Genomic DNA, 26,286 nt, shown 5'->3' on the forward strand with positions numbered 1-26,286 from the left:
TTGATGGCTCAGAGGTTGAGTGTGCTTGCTGCTCGGGATGGTTTGAATGAGAATGGCCCAGATAAGCTCAGGACTGTGTGCTTAGTCCCCAGTTACTGAACTGTTAGGAAAGGTTAGGAGGTGTGTTGCTTTGGAAATCTCAAAAGCCAAGCCAAGCCCAGTGTCTCTATCTCTCCCTGCTGCCTATGTGCACATACACTTAATTTTGGGCAGAATAAACCCAGTAACTGATAGTGGATCACATGGTAAGCTATGTAACAACAAAGTCATTACAGTGACAAAACAGAAGTAGCTCATCACAAAGGTAGAGCACCTACGACAATGGCTTCTCTCTGAAGCTATGGAGGCAGTGGGAGAGCATTTCCCAATGTGTGGCAGAATGATGTCAAGTTACCCTATTATACCCAGAAAAACTATCCCTTGCCAGTGAAGCACTGGCAAGATGGCTTTGAAAGTAAAGGCATTTGCCATCAAGCTTGTTAACCTGAGTTTGATTCCCAGAACCCACATGGTGGAGAGAACTGACTGCTGCAAGTTGCCCTCTGACCTCCACACCCTTCTCCCAACCCTACATGCAAAGAATGCAAAACTGAACCGCCATTACTGGTATCCACATGATTCCTCCAACCAACCTTCAAGCCTTTCCCTTAATAAACGAACAAACAAAGGATAAATCAAGTCACTCTCTAATAAACAAGGGTGGCGGCTTAGATGATAAAAGCCATATTCCTTCTACTTGATAAGCAGGCTGATGTGTACACGTGGGTGTCAGGTAGCTATGGAGTGCCTAGGACTCCTATTCCTTGGCCTGGGTGGTGACTGCATATTTACTTTGTGACAGCTCACTGAAGGATGATGCATTTGCATTCTGTGCATCCAACCTTCCCTGAGGCCCCCATCACATTCACAGAATAAACGGGGGAAGCCTTCCTCATTAAAAGCACAGAAAGTTCCTGCAAACTGAAACGATTCACTATAAAAGGAAATGTTAACCTTGAAGCAGAGAAGTATTTTTGTGAAACAATTAATAGTAAGACTTCAAGAATGCTAGATAGAAAAGTTCTGGTAAGCTGAGAAAGAGAGACTATTTAGGGACAACCAGTCCTTCCTGGGATGTAATTATTTTACCTTATGATTAATATTAGAAGAGAACATATTATGATTTTTAAAAAAAGTTTGACAGCTCAAATCACACCTAAGGAGCTCATGCTCCTGTTCTGAGTGTGATACAATGCTATTAAAGCCAAGCCAGGAAGCCTGCGAGTGCACATCCTCAAACCCTCAAACTTTGCTCTCATTTCTGCAGTTCATCACAAGAATTTATTTGTCATTTACCACTTTTGTCTTTATCATAAAGAATCTCATGTTACTTTTAAAGGGGCGGAACGAGTCCTTGGGCAAGACAGGAAAGACAGCCCCCTGTGCAATGGAGGTACCCCACAAACCTGGAAGAGGAAGGCATCACCCAGGGAGTTGCTGAGGCAGAAGACAAAGTCCTTCTTGGGGTGCTCAGGCACAGCCTGCACAATGCTGTTTTCCACCCAGACAGCATGCTTGGGGACACTGTTGTGGTCTATCCCAGACCTGCCGTCACTCTCGTAGAAAAAGAGCGTGCAACCTGAGGAAACAGAATGGGGGTTCACGTGAGTGGTTCTGTGTGGTTGGCCAATGAAAGACATCTAAAGAAAACTGACACTAGTCATCAGGAAAGGGCTGAACACTAAAATATGTAAACAAACAGGGTGCTGCTTGCTTGGTCTTGGACGGCTCTACGGAAAAGTAGAGATTCTGAGCTGCAGCTTCTGAAGCGGCAGAGGGACCCTTCGTGCATCCTGCTCTCTGTGTCAGAGAGTTTAGTTACAAGCATCCTTGCGGGCAGGTGTCCTGCCATATACCTATTATCTCAGCACTTGGGAGGCAGAAACGTGTGGAACTCTGTCAGTTTGAGGATAGCCGAGTCTACACTGAGCGTTCCAAGCCAGCCAGGGACCCTGACTTTGCTTTCATACGATACAGACTTTTGGGATATGCAAGCCCAGTGGTGACTATAAACACTGCTCAATATATCCCCCAAGGCTAGCACAATCAGGACAGGAAGGCAGACACTTCCCTTGGCCTCTTGTGATAAACAAACAGAAATTCTAAACAAACAAACAAAAATGTACTGTGGATCTGTACCCTAGATGAAAAGAGTGATAGTGGGCTTGGAGGTTTCTAGGGTAAGAAAAGATATATTTGCAGCTTCAGATGTGATCTATAATCTTTTTTTTCTGGAATAAAACTATGTTCTATGCTTTCTAAAACAGGAAATGTGAGGAACTCATTGGAAGGTCTTGGGGAAGACAGAACCTTGGCCCATCTTTAATTGAACTGTATCAATGAGACAGAAGCAATAGAACCAACTTGGTCAGTCTGTGAACTACCTCCATCACTGCCAGAACGAGAAGCTCACGATAAGAACAAGTCCTCGCTTGGTGCACATCCGCAACTGGTCCACAGCGCTGGGCAACTACAGGACTCAGCCACAACTTCAACACAGGCTACTCAGGCTATTCCACCTATCTCTCTCTCTCTCTCTCTCTCTCTCTCTCTCTCTCTCTCTCTCTCTCTCTCTCTTTTTTTTTTTTTTTTTTTTTTTTTTTTTTTGGTTTTTCGAGACAGGGTTTTTCTGTGTAGCCTTGGCCATCCTGGACTCACTTTGTAGACCAGGCTGGCCTCGAACTCACAGCGATCCGCCTGCCTCTGCCTCCTGAGTGCTGGGATTAAAGGTGTGTGCCACCACGCCCGGCTCCCACCTATCTCTTAATCCCAGTAAAGACCAAACTTTATGGGAAATGCAAAGCCCTGGAAAGTGCAATTCACTTGGTTACAACAGGAATCTATAAAGGAAAACTGGTCACGTGTGATGTACGAAGAAGCAGGTCAACTGGAAAGTCACACTGGTTACAACAGAAGTCACACTGGTTACAACAGGAAGTCACACTGGTTACAACAGAAGTCACACTGGTTACAACAGAAAGTCACACTGGTTACAACAGAAAGTCACACTGGTTACAACAGAAAGTCACACTGGTTACAACAGAAAGTCACACTGGTTACAACAGGAAGTCACACTGGTTACAACAGAAAGTCACACTGGTTACAACAGAAAGTCACACTGGTTACAACAGAAAGTCACACTGGTTACAACAGAAGTCACACTGGTTACAACAGAAAGTCACACTGGTTACAACAGAAAGTCACACTGGTTACAACAGAAGTCACACTGGTTACAACAGAAAGTCACACTGGTTACAACAGAAAGTCACACTGGTTACAACAGAAAGTCACACTGGTTACAACAGAAAGTCACACTGGTTACAACGTAAAGTCACACTGGTTACAACAGAAAGTCACACTGGTTACAACAGAAAGTCACACTGGTTACAACAGAAAGTCACACTGGTTACAACGTAAAGTCACACTGGTTACAACGTAAAGTCACACTGGTTACAACAGAAAGTCACACTGGTTACAACAGAAAGTCACACTGGTTACAACAGAAAGTCACACTGGTTAAAATGCAACATCACACTGGTTAAAATGCAAAGTCACACTGGTTAAAATGGAAAGTCACACTGGTTAAAATGGAAGGTCACACTGGTTAAAACGTAAAGTCACACTACTTAAAAGGCCATTTCCCCTCCCTGTACCATTTCACACCACTATGTAAGGGGCTGTTGAAAGTACCATCTCAAGCAAGGCCACATTGGATAATTCTACATCTTGCGCACATGCACGCACTCTCTCTCACAGACTCATGCACTCAAACCTACACACAAGCATACATGTGCGCGCGCGCACACACACACACGTTTTTAACGAGGCTAGTGAGGTGGCTCAGAGGGTTCACTTACTGGCTAGACAAACATGTGAACTATGTCCAAAAACGCACATAAAGTTGCAAGGAAAGAAGCAACTCCATAAAGTTGTCCCCCGATGGCCACACAAGCACTGTGCCCAAGTTTATACACAATAATAATGGGATGGCAGATAACACTGGATATAATTTTAAGGTCTTCTTTATACTTAATTCCTTAAGCATTTTCTCTGTCATTAGATACTATTTGAAAATGCCAATTTTGATAGGACTCTGCCACTAACTACAATTAAACCATTCACATATTATCCAAAACATACATATAGAAATTGATGCTATCAACTTTCTTGTCTCAATTCTAATTTTCTCATAATCTTTGGGACTCTAAAGATTTCAAGCTCTCTGAGGAAAATCCAAAGAGGGAGATCATCTCCCAGTTCCATGTACTTTTTAAATTTAGTGATTATGTATACAATGCTCTGCCTGCATGCCAGAAGAGGGCACCAGATCTCATGATAGATGGTTGTGACCCATCATGTGGTTGTGGGAACTGAACTCAGGACCTCTGGAAGAGCAGACAGTGCTGTTAACCTCTGAGCCATCTTTCCAGCCCCCACATCCATGCAATTAAAGTGGTTATACCTTAAAGAGAAAATTAAATAAAAATAGAAAGAGGACAGTATAACCCTCTAAATAGAAAGGTCCTCATGGTGCTGAGCATGGTGGGTCTCTGTGAGTTCAAAGTCAGTCTGGTCTACATAGTGAGACCCAAGAAAACCATAGAAGAGAGGCCCTGTTTACATCTGTGGTTGCCCTAACTTGGTGCCCATGCTGCGGCAACCGGTGTGTGGTGCTGAGTACTGTACTTCGGATCTCTACTGTATCTGAAGGCTCATGCAGTGTAGTCTTGGTCCCTAAGAACGATGCTGTTGGAAGTGAGGTAGAACCTACTGGGAGGTCTTCACACTGTTGAAGGGACAGTCGGTTGCCAGCCCTTTCTCCTTTCTCTCCTTTTTTTGCTCTCCAGCCACCAATGAATAGGGAAGCTCCGCCACACACTCTTCCCATGACCCCCTACTTCACCACAAGCCCGAAAAGTCACAAGCTAAAACCCCCGGAACGGTGGGCCAGAGCAAACCTTTCCTGTTTGTAAGTGGAGCACCATGGGTATTTTGCTATAATACGAACAGCTGAGCCCCTTGTGTGCATTTTACACCATCTTGAGCAGGCCTCTCAACAAAGAATTCTCTGGAAAATGCCAACAGTGTTGCTATGGGTAGTCAGCTTTACAAGTCTCTATGACCATTATGACACAAAGGGTCTACAGACTTTAACATCAAGGAGGCAACATATGTACCACAGGTTAGGAACAGAAAATGGATCCTGGCGTGAACGAAGCCTGGACACCTGTGGTCTTTCAAATGCCTTTACAGTCTCTCAACATTGGCTTAGAATTATCTATAACAGTTGGAGGTTGAAATTGGATTTTTATTCATTTTTAAGACTAACACGAAGAAACAGATCCAAGAACCACACACTCTGATAAAAGTCTGTTTTTGTCTTGATCTTCACTTGAACTTGACATTTAGGTTATTGGCTGTTGATAGCATCACTCCAGAGAATAATTCGAGATGAAGTCTTTGAAAAGGGGGATCTTTTCTTCTACCCCACAGTTCCCAGGTGCTGTGCTCCCCTCACCCAGGTGCAGTGCTCCCCTCACCCAGTAGCCAAAGGCTGCTAAGGACACATCAGCAGCTCTGAGTTTGTGAACAGAACCAGGAACCTGTCAGGGTTCAAATGTCAGGCTTGGTAGCTCCTGTCAGACTGTGTCGCCCGGATCTGGGTCACTGGGGCAGTGTGATGGCTCCCTCCTCTCACAGGCATCTCGATGCTCATGCTATGGCTTCTTGTGTCACTTATTCCTTAAGGAACAGGCACAAGCAGAACAGCAGCCTCTGCTTTGGGCTAAGTAAAAAGAGTTGCCTCATTATTTTACTCTCTACCAAGAAATGACACTCTCAAATGCAGAGGAAAAAGAGATCAGGGTGCTTTGTTAAGCCACGATCCAGGCCCTCTCACAGGCTAAGCCGTCACCCTTCCCATAACCTTCACAGTGAGGCCTAACCCTATACTTCAGAAATGGGATATGTGTAGATACAACCTTAAAGAGGCAAGTGTCATATAAACGTTGTCATGTGAGTGTCCCTTAATCTAACGACTCATATCCTTTCAGATGGACATTGGACATGGCCATCATAGAAGGAAGAGTACATGGTGAGACCTAACGAAGACTGTGACATCCACATCAAGACACAAGGCCTCAAAGGAAGCCAACCTAGTCAACACATCTACCTCACCCTTCCAGCTGTGAGACGAAAAGGTTCTGTGATTGAGACACCCCATGTGTGGTTCTGTGTTATCGTGGGCCAGGCATGCTAAAATGAGGACCTGTCTTGGAACTACATGATTCAGGAAGCAGGAAGCACAACACAGAAAGCATCCTAGGCAGCTGCGATGTAGGTGGTCTTCACGTCAGACTTTTAAGTACTCAGCAGCAGTTAATAACGCGAATGAAGGGTACGCTGTAGAGCACTTTCCTCCAGGGGGGAGGGGGAAGGGGATACAGGAAGCTTGTTCTTGAGGAGGGGGGGCATGAAACAACCATTCTGCAAAAGAGCTCCTTGAAATGCAGTGAATACATAATGTGAAGCTTCAGGAAGTCCCTGAAACTGAGAAGATGCACTAGGCCATTTGCTCCCCAAACTCATAAACAGCAAACGTTCCCTCTCCCATAGCCTGGTACATAACCCAATACACTCCTTAGTTCAAGTTGGGCTTTGGTGAGATCCTTACGTTGGTCTGTGGTCAATTTCCTATTGGGGTCGAGTAGATGTTGTTCGTATCTCCCAGGAAGAGCCACCCAACTGACGTGACGCTAGAGGAATAAAGGAGGTGTCCCTTGGTGGGAGAGAGGGGGCTCCCACAGCACTGCTCCAAATGAGGCTGAGGCAGGTGGTGAGTGAGAAAGGCCAGAAATGATTTTCCAAAGTATCCCCACAGGATGAGCATTTGTGATTTGTCAGCACGATCCTACACCACACGGACAATAATACCAAAGAGTGACAAAGCAGACCGCCTGGGCCTCCGGTGACCTCATAGGAAACAGTTACTACCAAGCTTTAGGGGAGAGGTTCAGTCTAGCTTTGCTGTCACCCATGTCACTGTGTGTGTCTGTGATGCGCAGCACAATCTATAGCCTAACTAGGAACATGGATTCCTATTTTGGCAGGCACCAAAACAAAGACAAACAAACAAAACACCAGCTCGCACTACCAGTAAGGAGGCCACCCATGTCCTGACTGTCCTTCAGGGGTGACCTGCACACGCTCACTACTCAGGCCTCCACTAGCTGCACTGAGCGGAGCTCTGTATAGGGTCCAGGCCTCCACTGCTAGATGTCCCCGCACTGACCTCAGCTGGTGAAAGCCAAAGTCAGACTATCTGGTTTCTATACCTTTACTTGCCCGACCCTGGCTTCTTTCTCCTGGGTGTTTCCCATCTGAACCTCACCCCCTTCCCCATCTCAAATCTAGGTAGACACGCTGTTAGCATCAGGCTGAAGTCTGTAAAATTCGTGATATTCTACCACTTAAAAATTAAAACCTCCTCAAACCATCAGCCACTTCACTGGATTAGAGCTGAGGAGTCTTCCATCCTCAACAGTCACCGTGTGAGACACAAACCTCAACAAATGAAAACAAGATCTGAGCGGAGCTCATGCTCCAGAACTGTCCATCAGAACCAGCAAGCTACGAGAAGACTGGATGTGACATGTTCCCCTCACTGAACTGCTGTGTAGGTGGCTTTAAAATGTCAACTTGCCACAACTTAGAATCACTGGGGAAGAGAGTCTCAATTGAGTAATTGCCATTATTAAGTTGGTCTGTGAGCATGTCTAGGGAGGATGTCTTGATTATTAACTAATGTAGAAAGACCCAGCCCACTGTAGGCAACACTATTCCCTAGGCAGAGGGTCATGACTGTGCAGGATGCGGAAAGCTAGCAGAGAGCAAACAGAAGCAGGCAGCATGGCGCATTCATTACTCCCTGTTTTTGACTGTGGATGCGCTGTGACTAGCTGCTTGGGTTCCTGCCTCGACTTCCCCCAGAACGATGGGCTGTGACTTGCCATTTTAAGCCGAATAAACCCTCCCTTCCCCGTGGGATGCTTTTGGTTGGGGTATTTTATCCCAGCAACACAAATGAAACCAAGACAACCAGAAGCACAGAAAGCAGTGAGGCAGCCTTTGCAGAGATGGGTAACATGCCAAGAGGGCTGCTGGGTAAGAGGCACAAAGCTTCGGTAAGCCCTGGAGGCATGCTGACAGTGTTGTACAGAGTCAGCAGTGCCATATCATATATTTAAAAGTGTGTTCATTAGCCAGGTTTGGTGGCTACTCCTGAGGCTGACTAGATGATTACAAGGCAATTTGGTACCTCAAAACAAATATAAAAATACAAAGAGCTATGGGGATGTAACACAAGGCTGGGGTGCTTACGTAACATGTGACAGGCCCTGGGTCCAATTCTCAGCTTTGAACACAGACAGAAGAAAATCGAGCCCCAAACCAGATCTTTTAGTTCTTCACAGATGGCCCTTATCCTCACCCTAGGATTTGACTCTTTTTTAAAAAAATGTACATCTAATGCTGTGTTTCTACCACAATAGACTATGTTTTAAATATACAATTATGAAATATTGCATAACGAAAGTCCATTGTGTGAGCACCTGTGCAATGCACCCACTGGAACTCCCAGCATGCAGCTGGGCTGGCCTCCCTTACCTTTCAGGGACACCCAGTAGTGCTTCCACTTCCTCCGGGTAGCTGACTCCACCTTCTTATTCTTCTTGTGTACCAGGAAGTTCTTGACTGCCAGCGCACCCGCCTTCCGCACGGTGCCCTGCGCAGCCGTCAGCAGGATGTCCGACTGGCCCGGGGAGCTAAGGGTTCCGCTGCTCTGCTCATCGCTGTGCGCGGAGCCGGCCTCCTCCAGGCTCTCGCTGTTGGTGGTACTCATCTCCAGCTCCCGCCGGAAGTTCTCATACACCCCTTGGCGTGCAGCATCCCCAGTCGAGCTGCTGCCGCTGTCGCTGCCCACAAAGGCTCGGCCGGCGGGGGGCGAGTAGCTGGAGTTGGTGGCATTAGATCGCCTGGACAGGAGGTCCGTGTCGGTGGTGGCCCCTTCGATCCCACTGTCTGCAAACTCGCTGCCCTCACCTGTGTTAACATCCTTGGAAACAGAAAGGGAGAGAGAAGCAGACACTCATCACGTGCGGAAGGAACCTGGGTGCACCTGGTCCAGCCTAGGGCTCTGCAGCACAGAAGGCCCACCCAGCTCCAATGATGAAGGACGAATCCCTCCTCAGGCCACTACAGTCAGGCGGCCCCGGGAAACAAGCCTTCAACCACCCACTCACCACTCAGCCTAATGATTCAGAATGTTCAAGAAATATAAAGAGCACGGGGGACGCTTCAAAGAGCTTATCATTTATCTGACTTAATTAGCTAATTGGCAGGCCAGCTATTGAGATTCTAGCGTGACCATGCTGAGGGAGCTCTGAGGCCTTAGCCACCTCAGCTAGCCTTGAACTCCGGGAAATTCAGCGGGAAGGTTAGTTAGCTGTTCCGGGGAGGTGGGGTTACAATGTGTAACCAGATCTTTACAGCTGATACTTAAAAATAAGGTAAAATCAAAGGGCTGCTTGTGAGTCTCTTTTATAATGGGGTGACTAAATAGACTTCTAGCACACCCACTCACCCAGCAAGGCCCCATACCCCAGGAGCAGCAGGCAAGAGGCCTTATGCCCTAATGAGCCTGGCTTCCTGAAAACAGCCCCTCACTCTGCATTGTGCTAAGGCAGCCTGTGGGGCCCACAGTGCCAATACACCTCTCCAGTTACTTTGTCCTTTCAAGGGTGGGATGTAAGGAGCCTGAGGTAGGCAACTCACTGCCTGGGGCTGAGTGAGAGAGGGGAGACTGCCAAGATGCTGGACTACCAGTTTCCAGTGGAAAGGCACTTGAAACTTCCAGAGCTGACCCTGTACTCTAGCCCAGTATTTCCGGGTCACAGAGGTGGGTCCTTAAGTCGGAATCTCAATTGCTCAGAAGTGCCACAGGATTCCCAGAAACACTAATTAAATGATGGCAGTAATCAGCAAAGGCGATGACAACAGTAGGAGCCAGGCTGCCTTATGAGCTTGAAGGGTGAGAAAGACTGACAATAGGAACCTGAGTGCGACATAGAGGAAAAGGCAAAGCGGTGCAGATTGGTAGTGTTTTGGCCATTTATGGGACCCTTAGTCTCCCAAATAACTAATGGTGGTTGAAACAAAAGCTAAATGGATATGCTGGGTTGTCATGAAACTGAATACTTTGAATTTAAGTCTGTGCTGGAAGGTGGTAGGGCAGACTGAATCACAGCATAGCTGAGACTGTCCACACCAGACCTAAGTAGGTGTTTGTGTCTCTATCTCGGTCGATCTGAGTTCACAGCTCACTCGAGTGAAGACAACATAATGACATAATGACACAAAGTGCAGGAAGGAACAGGAAAGGGCGGGTCAGAGGTGCAGCTGTAACTGAGGAGCTACCGAGCATCTGCTCCATTCCGAATGGACTTTAGATCCCTGGCAGGCACAAGGACTTATGGGAGACAAGAAATCACAGGTGCAGCTCAGATCAACCTGCTGGGCTGTGGTTTAGATGCAGTTTGCTCTCCAGCGGTTTGCCAGTTGGGAGCTTGGTCCTCAGGACAGTGATGCTGTGGTAGAGCCTTTAAGAGCGCCCTTGAGTTCCACAAAGGAAGGAAAAAACAAACAAACAAAAGGGGGGCTTCCTGGGAGGTATTAAGGTCACTTGGGGGCGGGGATCACCCTTGGGAAAACCAATGCTGGTCTTCTGAGGTGATTCCTGCAAGACTGAGTTGCTAGAAAAGAGGTCCTGGTCCTCTCAATCGCTATGACTCTCCATCTCAGCATGTCATCTCTCCTCTCAGATTGACTCACACCGTGATGCTATGTGCCCAAAAGACCTCAACAAAGCCAGCAGATGCTGGAACCAAGCTCTTGGACCTCCCGGACTAAGCTAAATAGATGTCTTTTCTTTGCAAATTAACTAGCCTAGGACATTTCATTATAACAGTGAAAAACAGACCAACATACCCTGTGCCTGCTGGCCTATTACTTTGTGTTATGTTCCTCTGCTTAATAATAGCCATAGATGGTCACAAAGAACCCAGATTCAGTTAGTAAAAAGTCCACTACACAAACAAAAAGCACTATTACCAACCCACATTGTCTCTGGCGGGGACATTTACCATGCACATTCCTGTAGGTAAGACAATAAGAAATGGCAATTTTAGACAAAAAAAAAAAAAAAAAAGCTATAGAGGATGAGAAATCGCGTGAATTTCTTAAATTTGATTTTCACGGGTCTCAGTCCACTGATGCAGGCTGGCTCTGTATATTCATTGCTTCGCCCCTGCCCCATTGCTGTGATACACAACCAAGGCAACACAGAGAAGGAGGGGTTTATTTGGACTTATGGTTCCAGAGAGATAAGATTCTCACAAGTCCAGGAAAGGTGGCAGTAAGTGGCAGGCACAGCTGCTGAAATGGAAGCTGAGAGTTCACATCTTAAACCACAAGCAGGAAGCCCGGAGAATGAACTTGAAATGGTTCTTGGTTCTTTTTTTCCTTTTTTTTTTTTTTTTGTTATTTTGTTTTGTTTTTTGGTTTTCTGATTGTTTTGTTTCGTTTTTCAAGACAGGGTTTCTCTGTGTAGTCCTGGCTGTCCTGGAACTTGCTCTGTAGACCAGGCTGGCCTTGAGCTCAGAGATCTGCCTGCCTCTTCCTCTGCGTCCCAAGCACTGGGATTAAAGGCCTGTGCCACTACAGATGGCTTGAAATGGTCTTTAAACTCTCCAACCTTGCAGCGACATGCTTCCTCCAACAAGACCATACCTCCTACATCTCCGAGACAGCACCATTAGCTGGGAACAAAGTATTCAAATGCCTGAGACTAGGAGGGAGATTTCACTCAAACCACCCTGAGAAACCCAAAAGACAACGGCCTCCACAGGAGCTACTTCAGGACAAGGAAGAAAAAGAGATGTCTCCAAACACCTGCAACGGAACCTCAAACCATCTCCTTCGTTAACAGATGTGAATACCTAAGTCTGGTTATAGGCACATGGGAGGTTTGAACTTGTGCTGCCAAGAACCTTCCCCACTGTGTAGAAGGGCATTCCCGTGGCTCTGCTGTGGGACAGCATGTGACTTGATTTTTGCCTGCATTATTCAACTCCATCCTTCCCCAATTTCGTTTAACGGTATCTCTAGTTTCTCTGGAAAAAGCTAAGGGCTTGTTCATCTGTTAGTTTTAGCCTGCACAGCAAATAGCTAAAAGCCAACTGTGGAAGGACCTAGAAGAACTACAAAGATGGAAGGCACAGGAAGTGAGAGCCAGCCAGCGTCAGTGCCCACTCTTTACGGCTTACACACGCCTACAAATCATTCGCTCCTTTACAGACCTCTTGTCTCCACATGAGCCAAGTGTTGAGGACTACATGGCACTCACCTCTATGTCACCCCTGAACATCTGCTCATGCCAATGGAAGCTGTAAACTCGCACGGCGCAGGCTACGTATGTCCAGTTCTGAGACGGTCACCAAACTGAGTAAAGGTGAGACTGCTCCAGGTAGGATGCCTGGAGCCCCGGCTCAGCTCACACACTTCCAGAGCGCGTGGCTCAGTGTAATGGGGAGTGTCCACCGATCTGCCCAAGACATAGCACCTCATTCCAGAAGTAGGTAATTGTGCTCCCGTGTGATCTAACTCATTGGGAAACAGGTGTCAGCTGTTCTACTCCAACCCCTATTTAATCATGATGCCTGGGCTGTCCCAGATACCCTGAAGCCCATTGTGGCACAGTGGATGATGGGTCAAGCCAGCTAGAGGTATTGTTCAATCCGCCTCTCTCTTTTCCTCACTGTGACACAAATGCTCTTGTGGTTGTCTTTTGGAAGGGCTCCCCTGGCCTTTCTCAGTCTCCAGGCAATTTCACAATTGAGAAACATGATTCTCCCGACACGGAGAAGTAAGGAGCAACCTCCAAGATCTTCCCGGCAGAGAGCAATCCGGAAGACTGACACCAGGAAATAATGCCTGGAGGCCCTGCCTTCTTTATCACGCGCAAGATCTGCCCCACCTAACTAAGCTTCTCAGCATCCAGCTCTTCTAGCCGATTTAGCCAAAAGCTAAGCTTTATTCAAAAGTCACAGGAGGGCGGGCAGGTTGCCTCAGAGGTTAAATAAAGTGCTTGCCATGAAGGCCTGACGATCAGAGTTCGATACCACACGCCTTCATAAATGCCAAGTGGGTGGAGCGCTCACTTGCAATTCAGGACACAAACACACCACAAACGCGCACCCACACATGCAAAGGCATGCATACTCCCACATGTGTGCACCCATTCACACTTGCATCCATATGTGCAAAAACATGTCCACACATATACACAAACCATACATATACACATGGGGAAACTGAGGAAAATAAGAAGGAAGGGAGGAAAGGAAAGGAGGGAGGGAGGGAGAGAGGGAGTGAGGGAGAGAGAGAGAGAGAGAGGGAGGGAAGAAAAGGTCCATGGAGATCTAAGGATGTGGCTCAGGGGCAGAAGGCGTCCCTTATCATTGTGAGGCCCAGGGAGGAGAAGAAGTAGCAGAGGAAATGAAAGAACATGGCGAGACCCAGCCAGATGAAAGTCTAGCTGAGACTTCTGCAAATCAGGGAGTCAACTGTCCCTACTAGAAATGCTGCACTGCAGAGAGCTCCAATTATGCGCAACAGCCAAAGGACAGGGATGTTCTTAAATCCCAGTGTCCCAAGACAAACCCCCCAACCAGATTGTCTGAGCGCTCAGTGCTTTCCACTTCATTGGCAAGTTCCCAAAATGAGTGTATACACTTCCCTACTGGGTGCACGAGGATCCAACTGGAGATCCAAACACACTGCAGCTGCCAGGCAAGGGCCACTTTTGGGCCACTTAAGCTGGGCAATGATGCTTAAATGAGTTCCTGTACTGAAATTCCAAGAGACAAAACCAAAGTTTGTTTCCACTAAAAGGCAAAATCACCAATGTGAAGACCATGAACTGGCGATGCCTTGCAGCAGGGCTCTGGGTCTTTCCCCAGGAGACTTACAAACAAAGGTTCCAAGGGACACTTCCCTGTGCTCATGTGCAGAACCAATTTTGAAAAGCTAATTAGCTACAAAGTGCAAGGGCCCTGGGACAATTCAGAGACCAGCAGAATCAATTACCTTGGTCACTTTAATTTCCCTGATAGATCTGGCTTAGTTCAAACACCCCTGTCCCGAGAAGCTGAGTGCACACTAAGGAGAAATCGCTGGGCTTCAGTGGCATTGACTTGAACTGGAACTCTTGCTCCTCCTGTGCTTTCCTCCTACTTATTCCTAAACATAAGAGCACCCTTCTCACATGCACCACACATCACAACACACACACCACATGAACACACATACACTCAAATATGCACACATACTAACATACTAACACACACATACCCTTTGGATCTCCTAAACATACTCAGCATACTTTCCTTTACTAATCTTAGTATAGAAAATGCCAATTCCCAGGGGCTAGAGAGATGGCTCAGTGGTTAAGAGCACTGGCTGTTCTTCTAAAGGTCCTGGGTTCAATTCCCAGCAACCATGTGGTGGCTCACAACCATCTATCATTGTGATCTGGTGCTCTCTTCTGGTATGCAGTCATACCTGCTGACATAATACTGTATAAATAATAAATAATAAATATATCTTTAAAAAGAAAAAAGAAAGAAAGAAGGAAATGCCAATTCCCAATAAGAGATTAGAGTGATCTGGGCTTCAGTTTCTTAGTATACACAGTGGGGCCAGCAAGGATCTACTTTGGTTTCCTTTCAGCCAGGAATCCTGGGCCCTGCCCTCTACCACAGAGCCATGTCTCCAGCTCCTATACCTGCCCCTACTTAATAAAGCAGTTCATGAGATGCTAAGGGATTGTATAACCCAGCAGTAGTGCCTCGAACATGCTCGGCACCCTGTACCAGCACAAAAATGTTAACGATAGCTGCTGTCATCACCATCTGAGCCCTTCTGTACATGTGAGCCCTGACTTACAGGGGATAAAAGGCACGGGCTGGCCACAGCTACAAGCTTCCTGTACCAACACGGAAGGGAGCTTGCCTTGAGGAATCTGGTATATAAACAAGATCTCAAGAGAAAAACATGCAAGCAGATAGGTGGGAGTTTAAAATGCTAATGAGGCCTTTAAGTTATCTTCACGCTCTCAAGACAGCACAGCAAGTAAGAAAATGTTGACGTAATCTACACTGAATTAGCAGCTATTGGGCACTACTAACTTGCTAGAAATAGGAGACCAGCTCTCTCTTCCCTCTCCGTGCCCTCCCAAGGCTTTCTAAGTTTCCAGCACCCATTCCTTCCCTAATGATTCCCAGTGGGAGCAAGTCTCAACTTCTCTCAAATCCAACCATTGGAACTGAGATTCTTAGTTACTAAAAAGGGAGCCCAATACAAGGTAGCAAATGGAAACATTGCTCCAGGGAACACCTGATGGAAGTGTGTTCAACGTCCACCTGGCCTGAGTCATCCCAGCCCTTCCTCTGCTCCTCTCTGGATGCGCTTCCCCCGGGAGTCATCCTGCCTCTACTTCTGTACCACCTGGCAGGTCCTCTTCTTCCCTTGCTAGCCCTGTGTCACTATAACGTGTCACTATAACGAACTTCCTTCCACTAGCACAGGGCCACTTTCCCAGCATAACAGGGAAGATTCCAGCTCCTGTCACTCAAGACCCTGTACGAAGGGCCAGCATCAGCACTTGGGCTTTGGTGAACTGGACACTTCTTCCAGGGCATCATTCCAACAGCTCTTTCTTCCAGGAATATCCATGTTCTTCATTTTCTACAGCCACACACTTCCCCTTCCTTTCCTTCCCCTGGTTGCCATGCCAACTCCTCTGCACCACCTCCATTTCCGCTCGCCAGCCCCACTGCAGCCACGTTGGGCTTCTTGCCTCCCCTCAGATGGGTTAGGCAGCCTCCCACCTTGCAACTCAAGAGCCAACTCTCTCCTCTCCTTCAAGCCTCAAGTCTGACCTCTCTGGAGGTCAACACCCTGACCTCCTGATCTGAAGTCGCCTGCCACACCCCCACCACCACCTGGTCACCCCAGTCCTGCTTCTACAGCACATCACTTACTGTTGCACTATCTAGTCTGCGTCACGCACACCCCCGTTTCGCCACAACTCGCTCCACGAGCTCTTGAATCTTCCCTCGTCGACACATCCCAAGTGCCAAGAATAGTGCCTGGCATGGGGTAGGCACTTCAAAAATAATTACTGAATGAACTAGCTGCTGCCATTTCCCACCACTAACTCAAGAAGAGGGAAACAGTTTCTTGTGGAAAAACATTTTAATTTGATGTAAAGGTTTAGTCACTGCCAAGCTCACTAAGGCTGTGCTAAAGTTGAGACGATGAGTGAGTCTCTGAGGTAAAGATAACATTTGCAACTTCAAGCAGCTCTGTGGATAGAACCACAACTCATTTCAATTTTTTATTTAATTCTTTAAAAGTACATACATAAACTAAGAGGGAGAAACTGGGTTATCTTGTGGACCCAGCACTCTTGTCAGTGGGTGGTCCGACATCAGCGGGGCTCAGCTGAGACGTGAAAAGTGGGTCAGATGGTTTTGAGTTCTTCCCCGGGTTTTGAAGACTCTGTCAGACCTTTGGAGCAGGCTGGTTTCATGGCCACACCCAGGAGGCCCTGGCATCCTGTTCTTGGGATGCTGAACTCCGGATTCCAGCCCTTGTCCCCAGTTAGGACATACAATTGTAACTCACACAGTAGTGTGACACAATCTGAACGGGGGGGGGGGGGTTAGAGAGGGGGGGGACAGGGGACGGGGGACGGCAGACTCTTCTCTACTAATGCATTACATTACAAAGTTGTGGTTTTTCACCTGCTTGAACTTTCCCAAGCCCTTTTAATATAAACAAGCAGCAATCCAGGAAGAACAGTCCTGAGGTCCCTAAGATACCTTGCAGGGGGTCCCTCCAGCTCCTCCTCTCCCAGCTCCCTGTGCAGAGGTGGGATCCTACACAGTACAGCCAAGCAATGCACTGTAAATGGATGAGAAACAGACTGATGCCCTCCAGTGAACCAGAAGCCAGAGACATAGACACACGCAAAACAAAACCTTTCGCCCACACAACCATGTTTAATTTTAGATAATAAAAAATTGTAAAGAAATTTCGGTGGATGTGAAATGGGACCATTCCTAATTTAAAACGAATTAATGTGCATTTCTTACATCTCTATTTGAATTACTAAAGTGATGACTACTCAAGATATATCCCACACAAACAGAAGCTCCACGGTGTCTAAACTATTTCTGAAGTGCCTAAGTGGTCTGAGAAGTGCCACTGTTAGCCAATCTCCCAACTACCCACCCACCACCCACTTCCTCCAAAAAGATCTTGGCAGAGGAGTCAGACACCCTTGTTGGAAAAGGAAAGGCTTGTTTTCAAAACAAGTATCTTACTATGGAATTTACATGCCAAAAAAAGTGAGACAAAGATGGAAGTATAAAAAAAAGAAAGAAAGAAAGAAAATAACAAAGAATGAATGAATGAAAAAGAGGGGCTTAAAAAAGATTCCATATGAGAATATTTTCATATTAATGTATTAATGTAAGAAATCTTTTTAAAGCATTCCTTTAAAAACAGATTTTAGCTGGGCACGGTGGAACAGCTGTAATCTCAGCCCCTTAGGGATGCAGAGGCAGGCTGATCTCTGAGTCTACAGAGTGAGCCCAGGACAGTTCAGGCCACACAGAGAAACCCTGTCTTGAAAAACAAAACAAAAATAAAAACTTTTTTTTATTTTATTTTAAATGTATGTGTGCCTGAGTGTGTATGTGTAAACCACATGTATGCCAGAGCCCAAAGCCCAGAAGGGGGCATCAGATTCCCCAAAACTGCAACTACAGGTGCTTGTGAGTAGTTGTGTGTGTGAACTGAACCCAGGTCCTCTGCAAGCGCAGCCAGTACTGTTAACTGTGGGGCCAGCTCTCTAGTACTTAACAAAAGAACTCCTAACCAGACATCTCTAAATGCACTCAGGGGACCCACGAACCCCAAACATGATACATACAGAAGGCTGGTCCATGTGCTTAGGTCAGAGCAATGTCCAAGGTTTTTAGCTGGCTTTCAAAGTGTCTAGGACACACCTGTAGCTAAGGAGCCTGATTATCAGCTCAGGTGACACACTTGTTTTGGAGTCATTTAAGCTAAGTGGTTCAAAACCAAACAAAGGTTTTAAAATCAGAAATGACTTTTCTAGGAACTCAAGGGTCCTCCTCTGATCTAACATGGGCTCCTTTTCCTAGCTTCTAGATTTCTTTCCTACGCTTCTAATTTGGAATGGGCAGTATGAATTTCCTTCTTAACCAACAAGGCCATTTTTCCTTCACCAGAATTGAGGGGTTTAGCCGTACTTTAAGGCTGTGGGGAGCACCACCGTGTGGGGAGTGCCTGGGAAGGAAGCGCACAAGACCTGGGGTTTTAGAGCTTATGCCCTAAGGTCTTAAGGTCACCCTTTGTGGTGGCTTCAAGAAGAATGGTTCCCATGGGCTTATACACTTGAATGCTCAGTCACCAAGGAGTAGCACTATCTTAAAGGACTAGAGGGTGTGGCCTTGTTAGAGGAAGTGTCATTGGAGGTGGGCCTTGAGATTGCAAAAGCTCATGCCAAGCCCAGTGTCACTCCCTCATCCTGCTGCTTACAGATCCAGATGTAGAACTCTCAACTCCTTCTCCAGCGCCATGCCTGCCTGCATACTGCCATGCTTCCCGCCATGACCATAATGGACTGTAAGCCAGGCCCAGTTAAACGTTTCCCTTTATAAGAGTTGCCATGGTTGTGGTGTCTCTTCACAGCAATAGAACACTGAAAAGGTATGGAGTCAGGTAGAGAAAGTCTGTGAGGTTCCCCCAGGAAGTTGCCATCTTGAAACGAGGCTGAAATTAACCCTAAGGTCTAACAGAGCTCCCTCTCTGCTTCTTCCTGTTCCTACTGGACTGGGAATAGTGGTATACTCAGCTATATCATTGCTGAGCACACACCCAAAAGATGCTCCACCATACAACAAGGACACTCGCTCAACTATGTTCATAGCAGCTTTCTTTGTAATACACGGACGCCAGGGTGCACAGGCTTCTAGGGATGCGGAGATGTTGACAGCTGGCCATTTCACCTCAGTCCGGATCTCCCTGGAGCTCTCTAGATTCGGTGGCTCCTTGCAACAGGCTTAGTGGAGCCAAGTCACTTTCTTCCAGCTCCTATTTGGGTAAATGAAGGTCTCCTCAAGTGTGCACGATGGCTCCAAGCCAAAGCTTTCCTCAGGCACTCCGCAGAGCTTCCCTGCCTGGCCACAAGACAGCGCACCAGCAGCAGTGTCTCCTCTCTCCTACTCACCCTTTGGAAGCCTCAAAGCTGCAGAAGAGCAGAACTCCAGAACATGAAGCCAAGCCTCGCCCCGCCTGCTGAAGCCATTATATAGTGGGCATCTGTAACTTTCTGGAGAGGCACTCATTCCCTCCTGAAACATTGAATCTTCCTAGGAGTGCCTTTTGAAAAGAACCCAGATTCATGAGGTCAAATAACCAAGAGGCAGGGGGTGAAAACTCTAGGCCCAGGCTTGCTGACACCCTTGATTCTGCATGACACCAGGCTGCCCTCTTCATGGACTACCAAGGAAATAGTAACCAAAGAGCCAAGTTCAGGCCAAAAGCCATCAACTACATCCAAGGAGCAGCGTATCCTGTCCTGTTGTTGAAATCAATAATAAACCAACTCCAAGAGTGGGAAGCTGGATTTTTGTTTGTTTTCAGTACAAACTACATACAACATGTGTACACAAACAAAACACACGTGTCCAAACACATGATTCAACAAATTCATTGTGTGCCTGATACTGAACACAAAGCTTACATGTGAACAACACGCCCTACCCGTTCCACTAACAAATCCAACCACCGAACGAACACAACACAAAACAGAAAGAATGGCCAAAACCTTTTTTTGATCATTTTCAAATCAAATGAAATTGTCTGCATCATCTTGGATCCAGTGTATTTTCTCCGGGCTGAGAGGTCGTGCTCTTGAGCCAAATGTTTGCCAGGAACTTTTTCCGGTGGGAGTGAAACGGCTGACTGGGCTGTGAGACACTGAGCTACATCACAGGGCCAGCAAGGAGACTAAGATCCATGATTCAAGCTTGCTATAGAGGTCCCTTGGGTCAAAAACTTTGAAAAGAAAAAGAAGAATTCTTTTCAAGGAGGCTTCCACACCCACTGTCTCTTAAAATACACTGCTTGGAACACAATGGGCTCAAACTTAGACCAGGAAAATGTGGGTGGATGTGTAGTGTTGTGCATAATTCTGGGGTTTGTTTCAAGTCATTAAAGATCCTTACTCAACATACAAAGTCAATACCAAAGTAATACTTCCGTTCGTTTTCTAGGCCCCATAAAAGGGCTTCCAAGCATGGCGTCCCTTTTGGCTCGCCTAATACAGCCCTGATGGAGGATGGTGCCACTCTCCCTGGACGGGGATGGACCTCTTAGAGGAAGTGACTTACCCAAGGTCATCCACTGGGTGAGCAGCTGGGCCAGCATGCAAATGGCCCTCTTAGAATTCCTTGTCTGTAGCGCTTTGCATTCCATTAAGCAGCAGTTTATGAGACGGCACACTAAGATGACCTCACTTCTGTATATTAACTTGGGAAGTCAGCAAGCCAAGGGATGGAGATATGGCATTGCAGCTTCCCAGGGGAGCACTGTCTCACTTTGTCCCTCTTCCGTGGATGACTGTTACTTCAACAGTAGGGATAAGTCGAGGTCTGACTATCTCTGGTGTCAGAACCATGAAGAGCCCAGAGCACAGCTGGGCAGCCCTCTTCAGCCTCACACAGGGAAGCGGCCAACTGAGCCATTCCAGGCAAAGGTGCTACCTGGGTCAACATATCCTTTGCCAACCTCTGAAGCAGTTCTGTGGTGCCAATCTGAGGGCAGACAATTTCAGGGTAGCCCTTTAGTGATTTTCATGTGACTCTTTATTGGGTCACCTGGCCATGGCCTGCCAAACTGACAGTTCAGTAGTGACCCTCATGGGGTAGTGAGAGGAACCACAGGTAGGGTGTTGACCTGTCGCTCCTGTCATAACCTCACTTTTATTATAATCTAGACTCAGGAAAAAAAAAAAAAAAAAAAGAGGTAGGTATTCAGGCAGTGCCTCTTAAGTGCTCACCTTCTCAGAGCGACACATTCCGACTTCTCATCAACATGAGATCTGGGAATAGACATCCACCTGCCCCGAGTCTTCAACCCACACCACACCAGTAATGCTAAGGGTCACATGGGTGAACAAAGCCCCCACCTGGCTGCTTCCTAAGCACTAAGTTTCATGACTCACGCAGGATTTCACTGCATTTCCTCAAATAGTTCTATTATTACCCCTACTTGGTGTGTGTGCACCCACAATGTTGAAGACCTAACCCGGAGCCTCTTGCAAGCAAGCACTCTGCCTCTGGGCTGGAGTCTCCAGACCCAATACCTCCACTTAGAGAGGTGAAGAAATCAAGGCTTTAAAACCCATTACTAACTTAAGTCAACCGGTTACAAAGAGGTGAAAGCTTTGGTGGCTTTGGTGACATCAGCAAAACCATCTTCAGGAAGAAACCCAGCCTCACCCCAGTCCCTCCACCAACTGGACCACTTTAAAGTAACACTGCCAATGCCCCTTTGACTCAAACTCGGGCCAGGCCAGAGAGTGCAGCACTGCCCCCTACTGGGCAGGTCAAAGGGCAGCAGCCTTTGCAGGTCACCATGATGCCCAATGTCTTCTCTCAAAACAAATGGGGCTCATTCTTGGGTCAAAAGCACAATCCACTAACCACTTCTCAACCTGGTCAGAATCCCAAGCTCCTCCAAAATCGGCCACAAGAAGCAGAAGTTTCAGGAAAGGATCAAAGCATACAGGGCTGTCAGACAGTCTCTCCCAACCCTCTCCCACTGCCAGGCAAGCTAGCAGGCTCTCCTTCCGCTGCTGAGACACTTGTCTTACCCACTCTCTCCTGCAGTCAGCAGCTAAGCATCGTTATCCTCACCTCTACAAGTCGGGGTTTGTCTGAGGTCAAACAAGCTGGCAACAAACTAGAAGCTGGGAACCCACCCATGTTATTCCTTCTACCACCCCCTCCAGAGACGGGGCTGGCCGCATCACAAGGAACAGGAAATTGAAATGGCTCCTGTAAGGCAGCAGGCCTGCCAACACCAGAGAGAAGCTGACAAGTGACCACAGCCCAGCCTGAATCAAAAATGTCTCTTCAGAGGCACTGCCCACAGCCTTCTCCCCACCTGCTGTAATGTGGATACTGGCTCCACAACCTGCCACGCCTGCTGGTCCATAGAGAGGATCAAGTGAGAAAGTCCACCAGGGAGGTGCTGCTGAGGGCCTGAGTTGAGAGGCGGCCTCCCAGTATGAAGTTAATAGCTCTCCTGCCATTGCTGGCACATCCTCCCACTGCACTACATACACACCCCTTAATCCCCACCCCTTACCCACGGAAGTGTAAGAGGGGCGCAGGAGAAGCTATACCAGCTGCAGTCGCTGCCAGACAAACCAACCGGGTAAAGCCCACTTTTAAAATGAGAAACTGATAAGAGCAAACTGATCATGCAAACTGATCACGCACACTAAGAGCCATGCACCACTTTCAAAATGCTGAAATCTCTGAGGCTTTACCTGGGTTGTTTTTGCTCTTCTGCCTTGCATGCTCTTGCTAAGGCTAATTTGTGGGTTGGTGGCACCTTCGGAAAGACAGTGCGACTTCCTACAGGGAAGTGTGTTATAATTACTGTATGGAGGAGTCTCTTCAGCAGCAGCCGGTGGCATCGTACGCTTTGCAAGATCGGGAATATCCGACACCAAATTCCGGCAGTAACCTGAAAATCTGTTCCTCGGTCCTCCGTTCGCTTTAACCCCAGAGTTTTTCTGTGCATACAAGTCACCCAGGGAGTTGGCTCGCTGACAGGTGCTGAGCTGCCGGGGGCTCGCCTCTGTTTCCATCCCCCGAGCCTCCTCGCAATCCTTCTCTTCCGCGGAACCCAAGATTTCTTCGTTGCTTGTTAAATGTTCTTGGCTCAGATCTGAGAGTGAGAATTCCAGGCTGTCCTCCCGCCAGATGTCTGCAGATTTGGAGCGTTTCTTCTTAAAGCTCGCTGTCTCCATGAATGCGGGCCCATTGGATGTATAGGGACGCTGCCTCCTGCCTCCCTCAGCCAAGTATGTAGCGTCATCCCCGTAAAGCCGGCTCTCCTCCGAGTCAGGCATGCTCTGCACAGAGGCTGCCGTGAGGACGATGCTGCCGTCTACGCTGGGAGTGACGGAAGAATCGGTGTAAGATACAGGTCTCAAGCCCATATCTACTCGGTCCACCCAGATGGGGTCCCCGAAGTCGTCTAGGGTGCCTTCTTGGGAGAAGGGCTCCAAGCCATTTTCGGCCAGGGACTGGGGGATGCTGGGGGTGCTGCTGGACCGGGTGCTCACTTCGGAGTTCCTGTGGATCGTCTTCCCGGAGGAAGCATGCCGCGTCCTCCGTGTCTTGTGTGATAGTCGCAGGGAGCGCGATGTGTGCTTCCGCCCCAGGCTAGCATGCTTTTCCCCATAAAACTCGTGGTCCACATTTTGGCTTTTCTGCGTTTCCCATGGTTTTATGGTCTATAGCAAAGGGCAAAGGAAAAAAAAAAGAGATAATTGAGTGTATTGGAATGGGCATAAAAATCTTAAGAGTTAGGGTTTCAGGTCAGGCTGAGCCAACAGTTTGCTTATGGAGTTAGGTAAATAAAAACACAGCTTCCAGGAGCTTTGGGTCCATACATGGACTCATACCTGGCTACAGGTGAGACTACCACTATCTATTCAGATAGTCTCCAGAGAGGTGAAACACTCATATAAATCCAATAATGAGAGAGCTGTCTTTGCCCAAAGGGTAGATGCCCAAGGGACACCCACAGTGTTACTCCCCGTGAAGGTGGCCAGTCCGCTGACCTTGGCTTTTTTGTGCAGCCTCACAATGACACACTGAAAAGTGTGCTACTACCCCACAATTAAAAACTAAAGTGCAAACCCAGGTGTCCCCCAAAGGAGCAGTGTTCTGTCTCCCTTTCTGCGGGTTTCTGTTTGTTTTCTTGGCTTTGTTCATGTAGTTTTATTTGTCCCACAGTTTGGGGAGATATCGTTTGCTTTACTTGGGTTCTATCCACACCTCAAAAATCAATCAAAACTTGAAAGCCTCAAGATGCATCCCTAATCAATTTTTCCCAGCAAATCCAAATCATAAAGAAAAAGACTGCTACCATCCACTTCACAGGCACTTTGAAAACTCGGATCTGTGGGAGGGCTGAGGAGGGGAAAAGGAAGGACAGAGCGAATCGCTTGGCAGCTCACTAATGGGTTTAGTACTGGGAGCAAATCCAACCTGTGACCATGAATCTGGTACACGGTGCCCCGAAGACAGAAATGCATACTGTGAAGCCGGCAAACGTGAGCCAGCCTGGCAGGGCCGTCCAGGTGGCGTCAGTCTTCACATACCACATTCCTCTCCTCCATCTCTGACCTGATGACACAACTCTGCTACCCACAACAGCAGGGCGAAATCTTCACAGCTTCACAGCTGTGACTCTATTTGGCCTCTGCCCTTGCTCCAGAAGTCTTTCTATTTCTCTTCCAAGTATATACATTTAAGAGAACACATGTGAAAACAGATGAAACGGAAGAAGAAAAGTAGGGTTTCCCTGGGCAAATACCTGTGCTGGCTCTGTCCACTGTGCACAGAGCCTGGCATTCAAGGAACATTTGCTGAGTACCCACCGAATTCTAGAAGCCAGAGGTGAGCAGTGAAAGACACAGACACACCCTCTACTCTTCTGAAATGGGTCCTCTAGCTATGGACAGTACACCATAACAAAGAAAACAAGAGATGCCCGAGGAAACAGGAACTGAGGCTGAGTACCACAGCACTAACATAAGGTGCCTTCCCATTGGTCCAGAAATCACTACAGTCCCACTGTTGCTTCTAACATGGCTTCAGCTCTAACAAGCACTCCTTGTTCTACTGAGGTGTGTGGCACAAGGAGAAGGCCTCTAGGTGATCCATCCAGACTCCAGGTGTTAAGCTACACCTATACTAAAATATTCCCCACTCAACCACACATCCTGATTCTCAAAGGGGATCTTCCAAGAGCGAGAACTCCCTCTCCATTGGCAGCGAATACACCTCAGAGCGGTATGCCCACACCTCTCTGGCTGATGTCATCAAGAAGCGTAAGGAAAATGAGAAGATTAATGGTCCATGTAAGACCACCATACATCTTAAATCCTAAGCCTAGCATTTGCTACATGCTTTACAAGCATAAGTAAACACAGATTTTTGCCAACACTAAAGGCCATGTCCAATTTCCCAGAGCTCATGTTCTATTACTTATTCATTTTTGAGGTGTTAGGAACCCAGCAGAGAACCTCGCATGTGTTAAGCACATGTTCTTCATCGAGCTATGCAGTTGCTTGCACGGCAATTTATTTGCAGGGAAAAGGAGGCATCTGGGATTTGAACCCAGGGCCTCGGCATGCTAAGCAAGCTAGACTGATGAACTACAACCCCAAGGCCAGCTCTTCATTTTCGAAAAAGTGAAATTAAGTGTAAAGATTCCTATGTGTTTTGTCAATAAACAGAAGATAAAGAGCAAAGCCTTAGTTACAGCTCAATTTAAGATGCACACGGTTTGGAATTCAGGAGGAAGGGATCACAGTGAAGGAATGGAATGGGAGAAAAGGCGGAACTGTAACCCCCGTGTTGTCACACTGATCTATCAAGAGTCTACAAATAAATATAAAGGAGAGCTTTCTGGGGAGGTTTCTTTCAGCCAAGAGAAAACTAATCAACTTAAGAGCCCCATGAGAGGGTTCCTGAAGGAAATGGCCTAAGGTGTAAGAATTATGACAGGCCCTGCATCACACTGACGGCTGCTGGATTAATAGCCCTTTCAGTAGTAAGGTTCTTCTCCTGCGCCAAGGTAGGAAGGGAGGCACTTTTATCTCCGGTGTAAGAACTCAAAGGCAAATGCCAAATCTCCTAAATCCTACCAGGACAGGTTCTCAGCACAAAGTGTAAAGCAACAAAAGTTAAGGGGGGAAAGTTTCTGGGGGCTGCAGAAGCACCCTTA

The 26,286-nt window shown here is 47.3% G+C and overlaps 1 protein-coding gene across 1 annotated transcript in view; it reads right to left on the minus strand.

Moving 5' to 3' along the window:
* Tiam1 (TIAM Rac1 associated GEF 1) overlaps window positions 1-26,286 on the minus strand; it is a 178,301-nt gene that overhangs the window by 93,673 nt on the left and 58,342 nt on the right. The window contains exons 4-6 of the mRNA XM_051150194.1: window positions 22,808-23,782; window positions 8,704-9,151; window positions 1,446-1,618 (exon numbers count right to left, since the gene is read on the minus strand). Of these exons, the coding sequence (XP_051006151.1) occupies window positions 1,446-1,618; window positions 8,704-9,151; window positions 22,808-23,782 (1,596 nt within the window). The remainder of the gene's footprint in view (window positions 1-1,445; window positions 1,619-8,703; window positions 9,152-22,807; window positions 23,783-26,286) is intronic.

Source organism: Acomys russatus, chromosome 8, assembly GCF_903995435.1.
Source record: "Acomys russatus chromosome 8, mAcoRus1.1, whole genome shotgun sequence".
Lineage (NCBI taxonomy): Eukaryota > Metazoa > Chordata > Mammalia > Rodentia > Muridae > Acomys > Acomys russatus.